The 15,731-nt window shown below is 45.8% G+C and overlaps 2 protein-coding genes across 9 annotated transcripts; both read right to left on the reverse strand.

Moving 5' to 3' along the window:
• Positions 1–70: 70 nt before the first annotated feature.
• On the reverse strand, positions 71–9,681 carry LOC139773317 (uncharacterized). The gene is made up of 5 exons (XM_071707707.1): positions 9,382–9,681; positions 4,641–4,780; positions 4,183–4,332; positions 3,945–4,100; positions 71–3,835 (listed from the first exon to the last, which is right to left on the reverse strand). The coding sequence occupies exons 2-5, from the start codon at positions 4,777–4,779 to the stop codon at positions 3,801–3,803; spliced, it is 480 nt and encodes a 159-aa protein (XP_071563808.1). The 5' UTR covers position 4,780; positions 9,382–9,681; the 3' UTR covers positions 71–3,800.
• A 418-nt stretch (positions 9,682–10,099) lies between these two features.
• Positions 10,100–15,717, reverse strand: Pan3 (Poly(A) specific ribonuclease subunit PAN3). Of its 8 annotated transcripts, none has more exons than XM_071707676.1 (9): positions 15,563–15,717; positions 13,575–13,831; positions 13,238–13,498; positions 12,776–13,151; positions 12,560–12,673; positions 12,234–12,473; positions 11,770–12,055; positions 11,138–11,492; positions 10,100–11,055 (listed from the first exon to the last, which is right to left on the reverse strand). In XM_071707676.1, exons 2-9 carry the CDS (start codon positions 13,650–13,652, stop codon positions 10,939–10,941), a joined length of 1,827 nt encoding a protein of 608 aa, XP_071563777.1. In that variant the 5' UTR covers positions 13,653–13,831; positions 15,563–15,717; the 3' UTR covers positions 10,100–10,938. The 8 variants fall into 8 exon arrangements, with proteins under 8 accessions (XP_071563777.1, XP_071563778.1, XP_071563774.1 ...); XM_071707677.1 differs by lacking the exon at positions 15,563–15,717 and adding an exon at positions 15,509–15,525; XM_071707673.1 differs by lacking the exon at positions 15,563–15,717 and adding an exon at positions 14,939–15,425.
• Positions 15,718–15,731: the final 14 nt, after the last annotated feature.

Below are 15,731 nucleotides of genomic sequence, written 5' to 3' on the forward strand. Positions count from 1 at the left end.
CCAAATCATTTTACGTAATTAGTTGTGCGAATCCCGGTCGACTCCCGGCAATTCTAATTGATTACATCGCTTTGTGTATATATATAATATTTTACTTTTATTGACAACATTGGATTTTTGTTACATGTGTAATGGTTACACAATTACTTCAATAAGTAAGTAGATGCATTATACAATTTTTATAGTAGTTCGTAAAGAAAATCACCGATTTCATCGAACTACGATACATTGAAAATTTAGGAGCTATCCTAAGCTATACGATCTGAATGACGAAACTGTCCGTAATAAAGCAAACCGCGCGATCAGCGATTTATACAAATACTTTTAACAATCGTTTATCTAAATCGTTGCGAAGCAGTTAATCGATCCGTACAACAAATTGGCGTCTTTGGAAAGTGTACAATCGAATTTGTTTAACCTTAACGAAATGCGTAGAAAATTTTTTTAGCGACCTGTTGTTACCAATGAAAAACGGTCAGAGCAGCCTATTGCAATTTCTATAGTTGCACTAACGAGATTAAACCATCAACAAGATCGACGATTGTGAAACTCAACGATCCGTAATAGAACGGCGATTCGTATGCCTCTAATTAGTTTAATTCTAACGAATAAAGTTTTGAACGATTCTCTTATTATAATATCTAGAATATCTATGATTTGCTCCGAAGGACGCAGTGCACGCGCAGATAGCAAAAGATTTGTCCTGGAAGAAATATATCGAGAGGGATTTTTCAGAGCGGAACTAATTAAAGGCGGAAATTAAAATTGTACCGTGACCTTTCCCCGACAGTCTCGGAATTCGGAGCGCGGAGTATCGATGTGCGGAATTTAATTTGCGACTTGTTAAAAACTTGGACAGTCAGGGCAGACAGGGCGCTTCGAAATTTCTCCGAGGGAACACGGACATTTGCTATCGACGTACGCACTCACCTCTCGGAACGTCGCGTAACTGTGTAATTTTATCGAAGGATCTGAAAAATTAGTCTCTAGGTTTACTGATGTATCTTTCTATCATGCTATGTTACAATGCGATTAAAACATGGGAAGCTTCCTGCGAGCTCCACACAGAGAAGTCAAGCACGGGACTCGTTACATCTATTCTACATTGCCGAGATAACTGCGTGCCGGATGACTCATTCGAATGCATCAGAATTGCGCAATTCCGTACGATCGTTAAAAACGCAGGATTTCTAAACGAAAAACTACGAGGCATGCAAGCTCGCGCATTTCGTAAAAAGTATAGCGATCGCGCGTTTCTGGAATGGTCTCGGGCACTCGAAGGATCCCCTTCGAGAGGAATTGCGCGAGTGACCTCCGTGCGGATCGTGCTTGTAATTAGCATTGTAAAATAGATGCAACGTTCATAGGAGACACACTTAATGCTTTCAACCGGCACGTAACGAGTCCACTTCCGTGGCGTGTCCCATCTGGTAACGAACTGATCTCGGTGCGGAACATAGCTTCGACCTTGGCAATTCGAGGGGAGGGGAACGACGAGTGGTCCGGTGGAGCTGAGTTCACCGGAATTGGAGGATCAATGGAGACAGTAATTAGCGAAGAGCCCATAAAACGGAGATAACGCTATCCTAGTTTATCGATAAGATTCGCTTCACGCGTAATGATGATATGCTGTAATACGGGAGCTAGAACTAGGCGCTTGATGATGACGCGCGCGCGATTCCGCGCGTACGGCGTCCACAGGGTCTTAGATGAACTCCTGGAGGTCCTCGGGATCCGACGCGTGGAAGAACTCGCCGACAATCGCGCGGACGTTCCCTTTAACGCCCCGCGACCTTCTGACTTCCGGAGCTAAAGAGCCGAGCCTCCGTCGCGTATCGGAGATCTAGATGGAGATGAGGAAGAGACACCTTCAAAATATTATTGTACGTGAAAAATACTCTCTCTCCCCGGGTCTCACCTATCCCTATGCATTCTTGCGAGATACGTCCGCACGTCGCGGATCGCACCCGCGTGCAATATCAAACGCGCAAACGGCATAACTTCCTCTCACACCGACGAGCCCTCCGGCTATATATCTAGACTTAGAAACGAATTACAATCTTGTATGCAGGGGAGGAGGGATTTGATTTTTGTGGCGTCGAAAAGATATCCAGTGATCTATCTCTCTTTTTCTCTCTCTCTTGCACGCGCGAGCGTGCATGCTTGATGAGACGACGAGTTATTTCAGTTTGATTTTCATGCTCATTGGCGAGTTTCCATATTTGCCAGTTATCACTTGATACATTATTATTATAACGTTAACTGCGAATATTAACATCGGAAGTGACAACGTCCTGCGCGGGGCGCGGAGGATTCCGGAAAAATTCATTAGGCTCGCGCGAACATTCTGCGTCTGTTGAATATATGGATATAGTATATTTCCGCATTTTACTTTGATTCTCTCGACAAACGTTACTTTGATGCTTTGATTCTTTTGATCGTTCATTTTGATTTCGCAATTTTTGATTTGCCATGACCGTTTTGAAGATGCCACATGGGGCGGATGCCACTTAGCTTCCTGCACGAGCATCCTTGTTTAAACTGACGAACCTTCGCGACGGCGTAATAATTGTCGGAATATCTCGCGCATGTTACATGATACAGGACACAGTTACTTTGAACACCGAACATTGTATATTTATGTGACAATCGAATGAAAGCTGTTTAGTATGACAAATATTGTACATGATTTTTAAGTGGATCAGCAGCTAAGTCAAATGGGGGCTGCTGCTTTTTGTGATAAACAATAATATTAATAATATTAATAATAATATAATATCGCTGTGCGGGAAGACGAGAGAACAACTTTGGCGGATAATCTTATCCTCTGCGAACCTCCGAAATGGCGGCTGCTTCTAGTCAGGGGGGCTTTTTACGATGTGTGCTACGCTCGTTAATCGAACAACCAGTGGTGCAGATTTTGCAAGAACACGCTGAGAAAGCTAACTTCTGAATTCTTGCAGATTTTTAGATATCGGATGTCGAAGGTCGTGAAAAAAATTTCGCGTCGAGAGACGTGGGTGTCATAAATTCCGCGAAAATTCAATGCACAAACTGCATCACTACGTGTCTGGACGATCGGCCGTGTTTAGCTTTCGTCATCTCGAACATGTTACGTATCAGTTCCCAATCGATTCTCCGGTTGATTGCGCGGCTTAACCCTCCAAGATCTCGTCAACGTCCATTTTTAGAATACCTTTATGCGATCAATAACTCCTCTACAGGGGAACTCGTTGCAAATTATGTCAATGGGTTAGATAGAAGAGTCTCTTCGACAGGCATATGTTTACGAACGCGATATTTTCCATACAAACTCAGATCTATTATTAAGTGTAACCAATCTACTATGTTTATTTAGAAATTAAAATTGCCGAAATATTTAAGCCAAATAATAATAATATTATAATAATTCAATGCGTAACGTATGCTCGATGTAAACTACACCGTGATAACGGCACAATGAAATCTTAGAAGGGTTAATAACCGAGTCACTGCCGAAAACAGATGTGATCACCGAAACGTAAGCACCATCCCATAATTATTAACAGTAATTAATCGACGGCAGCGCACCTTGAAAAACGGTTTACAGTTACGCGCAACACGCGTCTGCAACCGAAATCCAAATAATTCCTAGGCAGTATATGTGAAAAATGCTTCGATCGACGATCGATTCAAATTTGTGCTCTGCCTCACAATTAATTGGCGATAGGAAGAGGGATCGAGAAAAGTTAGGGGGTCGTAGAGATGAGAGTGCGCTTTCGTTGCCCGATTAGAAGAAATGATTGGAGATCGGCGGATAATTACTGCTTGCTCGATTTTTTGTTCGATCGTTCACCTGAAAACAAAAAGAAATAAACAAAGGTTCGCGCGCTTGCTTAAATTTCCCTCACCCTCCGCAGGCTGCCACAGTCCGGCAAATCAATCGACCGAACGAGAGAAATTACCTTTGGCGGATTTCTTAGTGTTGGTCTCCGGTTTACACCTCTTAGTGAGTCGTCGCGTCTTCTCGCAGGTTGTATCGCTGTTTGCTTTCAAATTATCGATTCTCGTCATTATCTGATTCACGCATCCGCTCCACGTGCCTTTCTCGTATCGACATGCTATGGTCGAATTAAAAAAAAAACGTATTACATCCCCGAATTCACTTCCTGCGACGATGCGTATTAATCACGAACAACTCACCTTTCTTACACTTCTTCTGTATAGTCTTGGTCTGCTCGCAGGATTTGTCGCCCTTCTTGAGACTCAGAGTGCGTGACCGCGTGTTGGTATTCGAGTCGCATTCCGACCATTGACCCTTTACGTATCTGCACGACGAGGAGCTGCCGGATGCTGCATCAGCAGACGCGAAACGTCAATAGAAACAATTGGACGTAACGTCGATCAAGCGAATAGAGAAAGAGAAAGAGAAAGAGAGAGAAAGAGAGAGAGAGAGAGAGGTAGAAAGAAAGAAAAAGAGAAAGAGAGGAAGGGGCAGAGAGGGACTTTTAAGGTCGATGGGGAACGACTTCTAATTACGCCGTTTATAGTTTATATACGTATGTTATATATATAGACGGTCTATATTAGCAACCGCTCGATAAAATAACGTCGCGATCGTAAAAGGAGGTAACGGATTAATTACAGAAAGAAGCACTCACTTCGTTCCTTAGTACCGCGCACTGTTCGTACAAGCACCTCCTTGTCATCCTCCTCCCACAGATCAGCTTCCGCTCGCGTGGTCGTAAGAATCATCAACAGGGCGACGGCCACGAGAGCCAAACTCCAGCACAGCTTCATCCTGGAAAAAAAGAAGAAAAGAAAACATTTCATCAAGCACTCTTCGTTACAGATTTCACATTTAACTTTTATAAAAAGCAGATATGTGCGACAATAGAAGCGGATTGCTTTCAGATCGATAAATATTTCTTCCAATATATGATCCAGATTGTGAATCCGATAATTTCGCAATAGAGATGACCGCTCGATATCCTTTCGAGCTGTATCAATAGATTGATTATCGTGGCGAATCAACGGCGGTAAATTACCCAACCGAGAAAGGGATAAGCTTCTCACAGTGACGCGCTTTGATTTTTTTTTACATGCATTCGTTCTCGCGAGGCAGTCGGCGAAGCGAAGACTCCTTTATGCTGGATTTCACGCTGACGTTAATTAAAGCCAGTCCGTCAATCTCCATTAAAGCAGCCCGTCATCACCGATAACTCGTGATCCACGTCACGAGGCACCGAGGCAGGCCGGCACAAAGAAAGATGCGCCGCGACGTCGACGACGAATTCGCGGAATCCCAGTTAAACGCGGTTATTAAACTTTTCGGGGCGATGCGCTCCGTTCTCGTTACGATTCGTCGCACTTATCTCCGATCTCCCGCGATGGTGACAAGTGGCCCTTAACGAGTACCGTAAAGGATAATTAACCCCGGCCGTAGCATCGTTGCGAGAACGGGATCGCTAAAAATAAAATCTTACGCCACTGTGAATAGTTCGCATTTCAATTCTTAACGTTGAATACTTTGTGCGCAGCCGATTAAACGCCGTCCTCGTTTTGACAATCTCGTCTGCGTTTCCGCGATAGCTCCGGAAACTCCTCGTCGATTTCGATAACGATAATTCTCAAACGTTGCAACGCATTAAAGTCCAGGCAGTTAGGTGTCTCATTGTTTCAGCTTTCAACCATACAAAATAATTGTAACAATCGCCACTCTCATCTCGCTACGTTACTCATAATAACGTTAACAAATCCAGGGCGCTTACGGCTAAAATCTATTTTTGACGTCGTCGCAAATCCGGCGAAAAGCGACTGTTTGTACACTAGCCCTGTCCAGTCCAGCGTGCGGAAGCCGAAGATTGATTTATTGGAGGGTGCGCGGCGATACGAACTCATAAACGATTGGCTCAAGGTCTATCCTTATAGATCGATGTCATCGTTTCGCACGCGATTGGAGATGATGCGCCTTCGACGACGATGGATCGGGACGATCACCAAGGCCGCGGGACTAATTAATCATCAGTGATAGTTGGACGAGTGTCACGCGGCGAGAATTCAGCGACCGATATTTCCACATCGGCGAGCGATGATGGATTATTCTCTGTGTAACGTCGGAGTTCATGAATAAGCAGCGACATAATCTCAGCTGCTCTGCTCTAAATCTGAGGAGCGTATTCAAGATTCAAAGACGGGGCTCTCTCTCTCACGAACTGTAGACACCATGGACTTCAAAAGCTTCCAAGATCCCAGGGCTCCAACTCGATCCCAAGATCAGGGATTCCGAGATCAGGGAAAAAGAGAGGGCTGAAACGCGCCATGGCGTGTCAAATAACGTTGGATCAAAGGCCCTGGGATATACAGATATAGGATAAAATGTAACTCCGAGAATAGAACGTAGAAGGAGAAGCTAGAAGAAATCAAAGAAATACATAATCTATTAAAAGAACGGATGTGCGAGAGTCCACAGAACTTGGACATGACGCATTTCGCTGCACGCATCCTTACAGTCATTCTCGCCATTAGCCGACATTGAGACAATCAGTACTCGTCAGCAATCTTGCTGGACCACCGTCGGTCGGTCGGTCGGTCGGTCGGTCGGCCGGCCGGCTGGCTCTCCTCCCCTCGCGAATCTCCGCTTATATTCATACAATCCGTAGGGAAAATCGTCCGCGGCGGCGCGTTTGGATTGACGGAATTGACAAAATTATCGTCGCATCAGAAGCGGCCGGACGCGAATGAGACGGCGAACGGAAGTTGCCTTGTTCAAGTTCGTCGTCGAACCTATTGTCGGTCCAGCAACGTCGTGATGTAGATGAGCAAGAGGAAGGGGAGAGAGAATGAGAGAAAAAAAAGTGAAAAAAAAGAGATGCGGAACGAGAGAGAAAGAGAGATATCGGCGAACAAATAATATGCCGTCGAATATAGACCGGCGGGAACACGCGGTCAACATGTCCGAGAGCAAGGGGACGTTGCCCGATGTCCAGATATACGCTCTCTCCGTGTGCCCAACTCGCGAGCACAAGTACACGGACTCTTGTCTTTCCTTTTCGCGCGCGTGGGTGCTGCTAGTTCTAGTGGTCATCCCTACAAAAAAGAACAAGACCTTTATTTTCGACGGGTCAACCGGAGAAAGCCCAAGTATCGTACAAACGCCCGATAAAAATGAAAAAGTCTGCGATGTAAACATAGAGCGTCCATTTTTTCGCTCGACCATATGTATCAGATAAATAGGTGTTTAGCTGACCGTGTACTCGCGCAGAGAAAAAGAGAAAAAAATCGTCAGGTCGAAGCGTCACGTAGCTGATAGAGTCAGATAGAGTATCGCGCGCGCGCGCGCGGCGTTAAAAATACGAAACCGTTCGGGGAACGTATAAGAACGAGCGTCTAGAGCTTATCAACAAAAATTTATCAATAAAGAAAAGAATAATAATAAACTCCGCAGATAAAGCACGTTGTTGTGCATGCGATATAAAAGATAAGATTGACGGTACGAATTATAAGCGAAATAAACGTTCGCGTGATGCCCGTCGCTGTCGTTTCAGTCAGTTATGCTAAGCTGCACACAAGGCATCTTTCTCTCTCGCGGAGGCAACAATCGAATTTCGCGAACCGCAAACAGATTCCTCGCTCATTCAAAATTCTGTTGGCGCAAGAACTTTTATTTCTCATTGTCGGGATGTACGTTCCACGGGATTTCGGAAAACTTTGCTGTGACTACCGCTCCTTGGGATCCTCCTCCTTTTAGGAAGTTTAGAAACTTTTAGTACCTTAGAACTTGAATTGTTCTCAAACTCATGCAGGCAGGAGAATGGAAGTTTTTAACTCCGATTTCACGGGCTTTTATACAAGTCCTGCTACGTCGTACGCGATGCCCGTATACCAATTTATCGTCCTTTGATCGTTGATTTCCCAATCAACATCGGGGGCAGCAGAATGAAAATAAAAATTTATGTGAGTTGCACAAAAATAGCTCACCCTTCGACCTTTCTTTTGTCTTCTCGTCCGCTAAAGCTCTACAGGCCGGTCAAAAAATAGTACAGAGATAATTCGATGTGTGTATTTTACCAGGGCCACTTCGTCACTCCTTTGTCCGTCTGTCGCAGAACTTGTGATCTAGCCTTTTTTATTTACCTTCTATATGTATACGGTATGTGGGACGGAGTTGATTTGGTCTGGTGCACGAGAGGTGTTGCGGAGCGGCTGTAAGATCCTAGAAAGCAAGAAACTAGACGTCGCGTCGCCTAGAAACAAGCTCTATCTCTTGGTCTCGGTGCCCGCTGCCATTGCGCCCGCGCGACATAACTTATAAATAGCTCGAAAATGAAGGGTTAAAAGGTTGCAGCGTGTCTGCCGCAGCCCTAAAAAATCTTGCATCGTTTTACAGATCCACTCAGGCCCACTCGTCGGTCGCGCGGCTGTAGGCGAAGTATAACGAGAACGAATTGGTCGTCATTTCGCGTCGCGGCCCGCGCTGCTCGCGCGGAATTGCTGTGATTTTGTCGTCCGTTCTGAAACGCGAAGGTGGTCCCCAATAAACGCGCAAGTTCTTCTACCCACGCTGAAAAAAATCAGTAAGCGGAAACGAGATAGAGTCCTCGGGTTTCTGAGCAATATAATTTTGCCAACCGCATCGCCAAATCTCAGCACAACATTATCGCCCTCGTTATCGCCCCTCGGAATTATCGATGCCTCGACATAGACTCGAAATCTTATCAATTTTTATTACATCCGTTTTCTTATCTTGCGGTCTCCGAAATCTATCTTGTATGTGCAGACACTAATCATTTCAGTTAACTTCACAATACTCCGTAATACTTTAATTATTCGATAAACCACATAAAGGTCACGTCTATAAAAGATTTTGGGAATTCAGGTAAGACGTCTGACCCTACATTGAATCCTAAAAGGCAGTAAAGAGTCAGATAGAGGAAGATAAAGAGCTCGAATCAAGATTCGGAGCAAAAGCGAGAGCGTATTGAGAGGGGCGCGAGCGGGTACAGAAAGAGCATCGATCGTCGTTGTGTCGCAGACACGCGCGTACAATGGGAAAAGCTGTTTTTAGTTTCTGATCCCTCGGTCCTTCTCGGTTCGTCTCAGATCGGTCGCGCGCGCTGCGGGAGCTGGACCCGCGATGGAGCGCAAAAAAATTCTCGGATCTCCACCGCTCCGTCGGAGGAGAGCGATGAGAATCAGGGGCGGGTCTCCGCTCCGCTCCGCTCGTTCGCGGAAAATCGATCAGCAACGCCGGGCGGCGGCGGCGGCGGCGGCGGCGGCGGCGTCGGCGTTCCGTTCTCTCTCATTCTCTCTCTCCCTCCCTCTTCTCCTCTCTCAGTCTCTCTCTCTCTCTCTCTCTTTCATTCTCTTTCTCTTTCTCTTCCTCTCGCACGAAAGACTCACCTGCCACGGGGATGCCAAGTAGAGGATCAAGCTTGATCGACTTCCAAACGTATTTCCGGTTGGTTCCGTAATTACCCGCCTACGTAGCCACGGACACGTTCAACGGGGAGGATGCTGCGGATAGGAGATCCACTCCGTAACGCGGCTGCGTGATGCACCGTGATCAGCGCGTCGGACGAAGAACAGATCTCGATGTCCCGTATGTCTTCTAAGCGTTGCGATCCCTGGACACCGTTGACTGCTACTACTACGTGTTGCTGCCGCCACTGATACTGCCGCTGCCGCCGCCGACCGGAGTCATCCCCCTCCCCGAGTCAGTCCGGAGTCCGGCATCCCTCAGGCGCCATGCATATCCTCCCCGCTCCGTCCGCCGATCTTTCCCCTTCTTCGTCACCGTCACCATGGTGATCATCCCTCCTAGAAAAGAGAAAGGCGACTGGTTAAATAGAAATAGAACTATGTGGATAAAATCGTACAGGACGTTTCAAAATGAAATCAGGGCCTAATTACTGAGCCTTTGTCGTTGAAAATTAAAACTTCGGCGCACTGATGTTGAGGAATATAAACGAGCACAACAAGCTTATCGTTTCTCCAATCGTGTGTAATCTCTAATCTAACTGAAATAAAAATGCTAATTACAAGAGACATTACGATTAAAAAGGGATAATAGGAATCTAGAATTACTTTGGTGATAAGGAAGAAATAATGACCACATTAGTTAGGATTGCTTTCAAAAATAAACATTTATTTCAAAATTAATGCTTACCATTAATGCTGTATCCTAAAAACTAAGGTCTCTATCCTAGACACCGAGCGTGTTTAGGTGTTGTCTTAAGATTCCTTACAAGTTTACTGCATTGTTAAGTTGTGTACAATTTTGTATAGTACCGTAATGGGCTCTACAGCGAATCCAAATCCTCGCTGATTCGCGAAATCACATGATACCCTTCAAAACCCACGCTTCAAACTTCCAAGAGATCAGAACTCCAAAGATCCAAGGATCGTTTGACACAAGAATTCAAAGATTCATCTGGGGGCACAGGAAAATCTACAAATTGCTTGGCTAAAAGCTATGTGATAATCAATCAATTTGCAACTTTTCTGTAAGAGCAGAATTTGCACCTACGCTTCTCTTGCGAATGAATGCAAGAATCGAGACCCTGGATACAAGGATTACAAAACTCGACACTTTGAAATGCGAGATTGAGCGAACCAAACATCATAAATGAGAATTCCTGCGTCGAAAGATCCTAAGATCCAAACTGGAAAATCCAAAAACCCAAAGATTTAAGGATTCTATAAATCCTTAAGACTTAAAGACCCGAAAATTTAACGTCTTACATCCTAAATGCAACGCATTTATAATGCGTTCGTACCTAATTGATCCGACGAGCAAAATCATGTATACAAAACTGAGTTGCGCGTTATTTCTTATATCACCAAACACAATTCGACAGTTCTCACTCTCCAGCATCTTGATAAAGAGTAAAATGATAGTACCGCTAAGTGATGATATCACATTTATGGTTCGGAGTATGCGCTATCGAGGACACATCCTTAAACAGCATCTTTTGTAGATTGTACCAGTTCGCCGAATGACGTTTCCAAACATTGCCGTAGCTCCGCATAACTTACCACTAGAACACTTTGTTCATCTCGAGACATGAGGCATATCTGTAATGATACGTTTTAAAATTATTTTATGTATACATGTATTTTATGCACATTCAAAGATTGTCAAGAGTTATTATTTTACCTTGTCCTGCGAGCCTGAATCGAGCTTATTCAAGCAAGCTACAACGTGCGCGAGATCCAACCAGGGTCTTCCATCAGCTGTCACTTGATGAAATACGTAGTCCCTAAACAATTTGAGCATATAACGATCGCCCGTCTCTGCCCATGTAGGTTCCATATTAAGCTCCGGCCTTTCGTTGATAGTTGCTAGCTTGACCAATAATTTAAATAGCCGTCCGTTTTCCAGTTCCTTGGCAAGTTCGTTCTCGAAAACATCTAATCGTAACTGGGCGGCATCCAACTGTGTATAAAATCGCGCACCAATCATTGGCATGAGATCCGTGACACTCTTACGGGGTTGATTTGACAGCAAGTACCTAAAAATTTGTCATATTTATTATTTAAGCATACTTGTAATTTGTCATTATAGACTGGATTATGACAATTTAGAAATCATATAATTCTTTCTTGCTCTGTTCATCGAGACACATTAGCATTTTTGCATATCACAAAATTCAATCAAATTAACCACAACAAATTTATGAGATATGCTAAAGACTCTTTTCGTGAATTAATAAATAACTCTATACTTATTATCTTATGATCTTTAAATCAAAAGTGATGCTATTAAAACTATCAATTGACAGGACATACAGGATAAGATTTCGAAGGTCGGTGGAGTAGGAACGTGTGATCAGCTCGATGGAGGCTGACATATTCTCGCGACGGACGGCGATAAGACTTCGACATGCCAGTGCTAAGACCAGCTTGCCGAGTGCTACTAAATCTTCTTGCTGATAATGTGGGATGAGGGTGAGTGGATTCGTGTTGTTTCCACCATCTCCAGTGACCACGTCTGGAATAGCGACACAACTCAAACGAAGTCGTGTCCGCGATGTAAGTAGTACCTTAGTGGGATCTAAGCATCTGTACGCCAAACCTGTAAAACACAGATTAGATTAATTCTGTTAAACGCAAAATTAAATTAGCGAGAGAAATTGAACGAAACACAAAAATTCAAAAATTTATAGAGATGAAATTATATACGTATATACCATAAAATATATTTCCTTATCCTTTAAGAAAAGCAGAGGACTAATTAATATATAGATACTAACCAGCGGCATGAATAACACGAAATGCGGCAGTGAGTTGAATGATGTAGCTCCAAATAACACTTTCCGGTAGCATGCTACTATGCTGTTGTCTTAGAATGGTGTTTTTGGTATGACTATAAGGCCGTGGCGCGTTGGGATCCGACGAGAACGGGTCGGTGTAACCGTTAAGCTCCGTCGAGGTGAAATGTTTATTCAGCAATGTCTCCGAAGCAGGGTGATAATCATATACAAAAACCATGGCTGTGAAAAGAAACAAGGTCGGTGAGATGACACAATGCGCACGCATAGATGTACGAAATAAACGCGAGAATATCTGAAATACGGACAATGATCACCGAACGCCTTGGTGGTAAAGACTTCTCTTAGTTGAACCAGATTTGTATGTGACAATCGCTTCCACATGTCGACCAATACCATACACTTGGTGTTGAGTCGGAACTCTACAAACATCAAGTTCAACAGAGTGTAAACCGCTAAGCTGGTAAGATCATATATATATATGGTATTTACTAGTAGTATCCTCCAGTGAAGTTTAAACTTACCATGAATACGACGTAAACAGTATCGCGTGCCAGTCTTGATACTGGTGGCCTTGTACGTGGAAGTTTGATATCCAAGGGCCGTCGAGGTGGTTTTATGGATTGGCTCCAAAGGACATAACTCGTGATAATTGTCAACCTCATTAGGTAAGTCAGGAAATCGTACTATATCGGGTTGTGCCAATGTCAATGCGTTCTTCTGCAGAATTTCCAGTCGCAAGCTTTCGCCGACGAAGAAGCTAGAAGCGGCCTGAGGGGGAGGTGTGGAGGGAGCGGAGGAGTTACTGGCCGCGGATGGTTTCGTCGTTTTCACGGGTTGTAGATGCGAGGGAGTACCCGGATAGACGTAGCCAATGTGGCCTGTTGCCATGGGTCCGATCTATATATTAAAGATAAAGGAATAATGCAAGAATCTCATCGTTATCCATCTTGTTATTTAAAACAGATTAAAACAGGCGTGCTTACAGCCTCAGTGCCATCCTCGGCTCCGACAGCTTCGCTACCGGCACTCCCGAAATAGAAGTATGTAGTGCCACCCACGTTTTCTTGCGAATGGGTGTAGGAGTTGTTAAAGAGATTCGGCGAGCTGCTGTTGCTGCCCGTAAGGCCTCTTCCTGGCACAAATTCGGGACTGGCAGTTACCTTCTTTTGTGGGTCCAGAGAAAGATTGGACAAATGCTTGGTCACTGAGTTCGTGCTCGGGACTATGCCAGAACTTTGGCGATTCTGTATGCGACGATTTACACATAATGATTATCCAAGATAATCTTATTACCGTTGTGGTAAAAAAATGACGATTTACCATGTAGGTAGCAAGCTTGGACTCCAATGGAACTCCGTTTGTTTGAGGAGTGTATGTGACGAACATCGATGGGTCCATCGCTTCCGCAGCCACTGCATTTACCACTTTAGTACTTATCTTCTACCCTTGCTCTCTATATCGTCCTTAATTAAATTCACCACCCACTTGCTTCTCACCCTAACTTTTTCAAGTGCTCTAGCTTGACGTCTTCTTCTCTTTGCTTTGCGGACGTAAATCGAGGTTCCAGTCTCTCGAGCCTGCAACATATCCTCAAGCACTATGAATAAAAACATTGGCAAACTATATGAATATAAATAAATACGTTTCTAAGCGCGCATCAATGTCCATTTAACAAGTTATTTGTCGGCTTCTTTGTTGTCTCACGAGACAGAATTCTCCCGAAGGATCAAAGATTTATCGGCAGCAAAATGTAGACGAAACAATGTACCTCGACCACAAGTCAATCGTATAAAAAGAAAATCTGACGATTTATCGACGGTTCCTTCCCAAGGCTACGATAGCGCGAAAAGACAGATCGGAGAAGACTCGGTGAGCGAGTCGCGAGCGTCGCGGAGCGTTCGGGTGAATTACGAGCGTCCGCGAGATCGCCGACGCGACGTCTGGCATGGCGAGCGAAAATAGAGAAAGAGAAGGAGCGTCAGGAGAGCCAGCAATGGCAGCTGATTTTGACAACAGGCCGACGCGGAAGACGCGCGACGCGGGCAACGCTCCGCTCCGCTTTGTCTTGGCGCGGCTCGACTCCCGGCGATCCTGAGGAACGTCCGCCGACGGCTGGCGCGTTTGGGGGGCGCGAGGCGCGAGTCGAATACGGGACCGTCGGCGTCGGAGTCGTCGGACACGGCGACCGCCGACATAACCCATCCGCGCTGTCACCGCGCCGCTCGCCGCTCGCCGCGTCCCGCGTCCCGCGTCGCGTCGCGTCGCGTCGCGTCGCGCCGCCGTTATTCGGCCGATTCGGCGACGCAAATCCGGCGCGCGGAAATTCCGCCGCCGCGGCTGCCGCGAGTCAAATAGACAGATGGACGAACCGTCGCTCTCTTTCCCCCCTCGGCACCGCTCAGCACCGCTATGCCCGACGACGCGCGATCCTTACAACGAAGATCCCGAGGAGCGTGGCCGAGTACCGTGTGTTCTCACAGCGTGCCTCCATTCAGCGCGGACGATAAAGGAGAAAGCGCGACACACTCCACTCCATTTGCTCCGGCTGGCCGTATGTACGTACGCGAGTGCGTGCGTGCCTGCGTGCGTGCGTACGTGCGTGCGTGTTTACGACGCGAGTTCTCTCCCCATTCTCTCCCCTACCGCGGGCCGCCTTTTCCAGTTCCTCCGTAGTCCGTACTTACATGTGTGTGCCTCTGTGTACGCTGCGCGCGTATCGCCGCCGCTTACCGCTATCCGGATCGTGGCTCTCCCCTCTCTCACGTCTCACCCCCCCTCACCGGCAACACCACCGTCGGTTGCCCCCCTTTTCGCGAAAGCGCGCGCTCCCACCAGCCATCGCGACTCGCGACCCCTTCGATCGCAGCTGTTCCGCTCCGCGACGCGGCTCTCGAGTCTCGAGTCTCGACTTCGGCGTGCATCGAACGATCGAACGCGTAGGAGAATGGCGGCCGCGCGCGCGGCCAACCGGGCCAACGCTCCTCGCAACAGTCGCAACTCGCCACGAACGATCTACTTATCTTTGTACCGACGACGTAAAGACAGATAGCCCTGGATAAGTTACCGCGACTCAATTGAGGTGCGATGAACCCGAGGCCCGAGGATAATTGATGCGTATCGATATTATCGGCTGTCGATACAAATTCAACTGCAGACTTGTAATGGCGATATATTAATAAAAGGAGCCTATAAACGATATTATATCGTTACGTGCTTTGCGCGTAAAATTGTTGTGGATAAAATCAGAGAGAAACCTGCAAAATACATCCCACGCGTCTGCTCACTGCTGGAGGGTTAAAAGTATGTACCTTGTCGGTGCCTCCGGCCGTTCTTCCGAAAGGCGTTCGCGCGCTTACTCCGACTGGCGAAAGACGATAAAATCACAAACTTTTGTATACTAAATCTGATGTGGATAAAATTTTAAAAATTCTCGATAACCAAAGTACCTTTTTCAGCAGCGATTATTGAATGTTGTTG

Source organism: Temnothorax nylanderi, unplaced genomic scaffold, assembly GCF_030848795.1.
Source record: "Temnothorax nylanderi isolate EJ_2023f unplaced genomic scaffold, tnyl_v1.0 TNYL_tig0060_pilon, whole genome shotgun sequence".
In the NCBI taxonomy this organism is placed as follows: domain Eukaryota; kingdom Metazoa; phylum Arthropoda; class Insecta; order Hymenoptera; family Formicidae; genus Temnothorax; species Temnothorax nylanderi.